The sequence below is a fragment of the Nycticebus coucang genome, chromosome 14, assembly GCF_027406575.1.
Source record: "Nycticebus coucang isolate mNycCou1 chromosome 14, mNycCou1.pri, whole genome shotgun sequence".
Lineage (NCBI taxonomy): Eukaryota > Metazoa > Chordata > Mammalia > Primates > Lorisidae > Nycticebus > Nycticebus coucang.
This window is the reverse complement of record NC_069793.1, coordinates 28,232,567-28,235,793: the sequence shown is the minus strand read 5'-3', so window position 1 is coordinate 28,235,793 and position 3,227 is coordinate 28,232,567. Positions and strand designations below refer to the sequence as shown.

At 38.7% G+C, this 3,227-nt stretch overlaps 1 protein-coding gene across 1 annotated transcript; it reads left to right on the top strand.

Moving 5' to 3' along the window:
- The first annotated feature begins 592 nt into the window (after positions 1–592).
- On the top strand, positions 593–1,864 carry LOC128565000 (protein cornichon homolog 4-like). Its single transcript, XM_053561168.1, has one exon. It carries the CDS (start codon positions 607–609, stop codon positions 1,024–1,026), a length of 420 nt encoding a protein of 139 aa, XP_053417143.1. The 5' UTR covers positions 593–606; the 3' UTR covers positions 1,027–1,864.
- The last annotated feature ends 1,363 nt before the right edge of the window (positions 1,865–3,227 follow it).

Here is a 3,227-nt window from a genome sequence, read left to right as displayed (position 1 = left end):
CCCCCCCCAAATCCCACAAAAAACATAAATAAGACAAACCCACGAAAGAGCATGTCCCTTATCGCTCCTCCACCCTTGCAGTTTCCAGCTGTTGGCAGAGCCCTAAGGAAACGGAACAGAATGTGGTTTGTAGAATCCTAATCCCAGCATCACAAAGCCGAGTGTAGAAAGGTGTTTCCAGAACAGCCACAATAACTTAATTCACAGCACAGTCAGAAATACCCTTTTATTGTACAAAACCACTAAGATATGGTATTGTGGTATTTGTTATAGCATCTAATCAAAACAGATCTCAAAACTAAATTTAAATGGAATAAATTCAGTTTTATGAAAACCTACTACAGTTTCCTTGTTCTTTTTTCTTCTTTCATGAAAGACTTGGTAAAAATTCATCTCCTGGCGCTGTTCATGGGGAGTTAGTGGAAACTGTGGTTGCAGACAGCTCCATCCTCTCCTCCAAGCATATGTCTGCATCTTCAGGTGTTCACGGAATCTTGTGAGTATGTGTGGGTTCCCATCTTAAGCGATTTTAATTCAGTAGGCCTGAAGTAGAGCCCAGGAATTTGTATTTTAAAAAGGATCCCCAGGAGGAGGAGGAGAAGGAGAATGGAGGCGGTGGTGTTCGTCTTCTCTCTCCTGGATTGTTGCGCTCTCATCTTCCTCTCGGTCTACTTCATAATTACATTGTCTGATTTAGAATGTGATTACATTAATGCTAGATCATGTTGCTCAAAATTAAACGAGTGGGTAATTCCAGAATTGATTGGCCATACTGTTGTCACTGTATTAATGCTGGTTTCCTTGCACTGGGTCATCTTCATTCTCAACTTACCTGTTGCCACTTGGAATATATATCGATACATTATGGTGCCAAGTGGTAACATGGGAGTGTTTGATCCAACAGAAATACATAATCGAGGGCAGCTGAAGTCGCACATGAAAGAAGCCATGATCAAGCTCAGTTTCCACTTGCTCTGTTTCTTCATGTACCTTTACAGATCATACCAAAATGACTTCCTAAGTTGAGAACAACTTGGAACAAGCTTTATTGGAAACCAACTGACTACTGATTTTTCACGGTATATTTAAAATTCTCTTTTGAATCTTGAATTTCTTTAAGATTGGGCACTGATGTTCTTTCAGTAATAAGACAAAAAGGGGAAAAAACCTAGGGAGGCTGAGGCAAAAGAATCGCCTAAGCCCAGGAGCTGGAGGTTGCTGTGAGTTGTGATGGCACAGCACTTTACCAAGGGCAATAAAGCGAGACTCTGTCTCTACAAAAAAAGGGGGGGGGGACCTTCAAAGTATTATTCTGCCCTTCCTGTGTAATGTTCTTCCAAGGACTGTTTCTGACCATGTCTCATGTGGTATTCCAGAAGAGGATCAGTTAAACTGCATATCTAAGTCAGGAAACTGTTTTTAAGCTGGTTTTGATTCCAAATGTATACAAATGAAGTCGCTTTAATCCTATAAATACATCTTAATTTATTTTTTAAAAAATTGTGCTGTTAACCCTTTTATGGGGCAACAAGCTATGTGAAAAGTACAAAACTTTTTGTCAAATGTAATATTGAGAGTGCTTTTGACATAGTTCACTGGTTTATCATCTGGATCAGTATATACTGCGCAACGGGCAAGGCTAGAATCCATGAACCAAGCTGCAAAGATCTCAAGCTAAATAAGGCGGAAAGATTTGGAGAAACAAAAGAAGGAAATTCTTTCCTATCCAACGTATACTCTTCAGACTAATGCACTCTTTCTATTAAGCCTTCTAAACTGTTAAATAAAGTTTTCCAAACAAGCATTTAAACTTCATTACACAGAAGAGCAACAAGAATGGTATCCTGCCAGACAAAAGGCAGGAGAGAAAAAAATATGTATACTGAGTTCAATGGGTAAGCCTGAATATAGCACAGTTCTTCACAACTGATGGGGGTATAATTCAACATGGTGTCCAACAACGCTCTAACGACGACGTGCTTCATCTCAATTGGTTACTATGAAGCAAGGTGTAATAAATGTTTGGCCCCAATCGGGCTTCAGAAATGGTTCTTTTTTCATGACGAGCATGTCTGTCCAGCTATCGATCATGTTTGTTTGCACCAAATCCTAAGCCATTAAAATACGACTAATTTTAAGTTAAAAAAAAAAAAAAAGGATCCCCAGGTATTTCTGATATAGGAGGATCTCAGACCAGACTTTGAGAACTACTATTAGGTTCAGTGGCTTACGAGTTGAATCATTCATGGAAGAAGCAGTTTCTGTATATCAGTTGGGATTTCGGAAGGACAACAGAGCCCCTAAAAGTATTATGGGAAAAGCGTTGCCCACAGAAATCTGAATTTATAAAGCGTGGGTGGGAGGAGCTTAGGAAGTGCAGGTCCGGGAAGGGCAGTTGGTGAATCAGAAAAACCATTACTAAACGTTCTCTTCAAGAGAACTGGCACAGTTGCAGAAAAATGTAAATGTGAAATAACTGTATCTTATATATGGCTTTTATATGCAGTTTACTGTTATTAATGTGTGCTTAACAATTTAAGAGTGATGATCAGATTCCTGAAGAAGTTTCGGTATAGGGATTTTGATACTGAAATTCCTTATTATTCATGGAGGATCTGCATAAATAAATGGAGAACGATTTACTGATACGTAGGATATACCTCATTTAGGAAAGAATTTAAAGTGACATACATCATGTCACAATTCATCATGATAAAAAAAATGAAGTGGGGTAATTAAGTTCTAAGAAAAGTATAAGTTCAAAAGTTATGTGAAGTTGGGAGTGAAGTTCATTCCCAAAAGGCTTGCTGTGCAGTCCTATACATTTTTCAGAGGTGAATTACAAATTTGAAGTTGAAGTTTATACCAGTTTTTATGTGAAAACTATAAAACAACCAATTACATGAGTCACACTTTGGAATAATAATGCTCACAGCTAGTATTTATCATGTGTTTACCTGGTGGCAGCTGAGGCTCCAAGTGCTTTGTGTGTATTAACTCTACTCGGATTGATCATAGCAGTTGGGTCCTTGGCCTGGATCGTGCAGCTGGTACCCAGTTTTGAAATCAGGCAGACTGAGATTTTAAACCAGTCACCTTGGTTTCGTGCTCTAAAACCCAACCAGCTGTTAAAAAAAAAAGAATAGTTTCTTTCCAAGTCCCTTGCCCAGTCTGAGAGGGGATCACTTGTTCTTTTCTTGCTAATATGTTTGAGTTCACTGTGGATT

What these genes read in the sequence shown, in the direction of transcription:
- LOC128565000 (XM_053561168.1), top strand. Translation starts at nt 607, where the DNA reads ATGGAGGCGGTGGTGTTCGTCTTCTCTCTCCTGGATTGTTGCGCTCTC.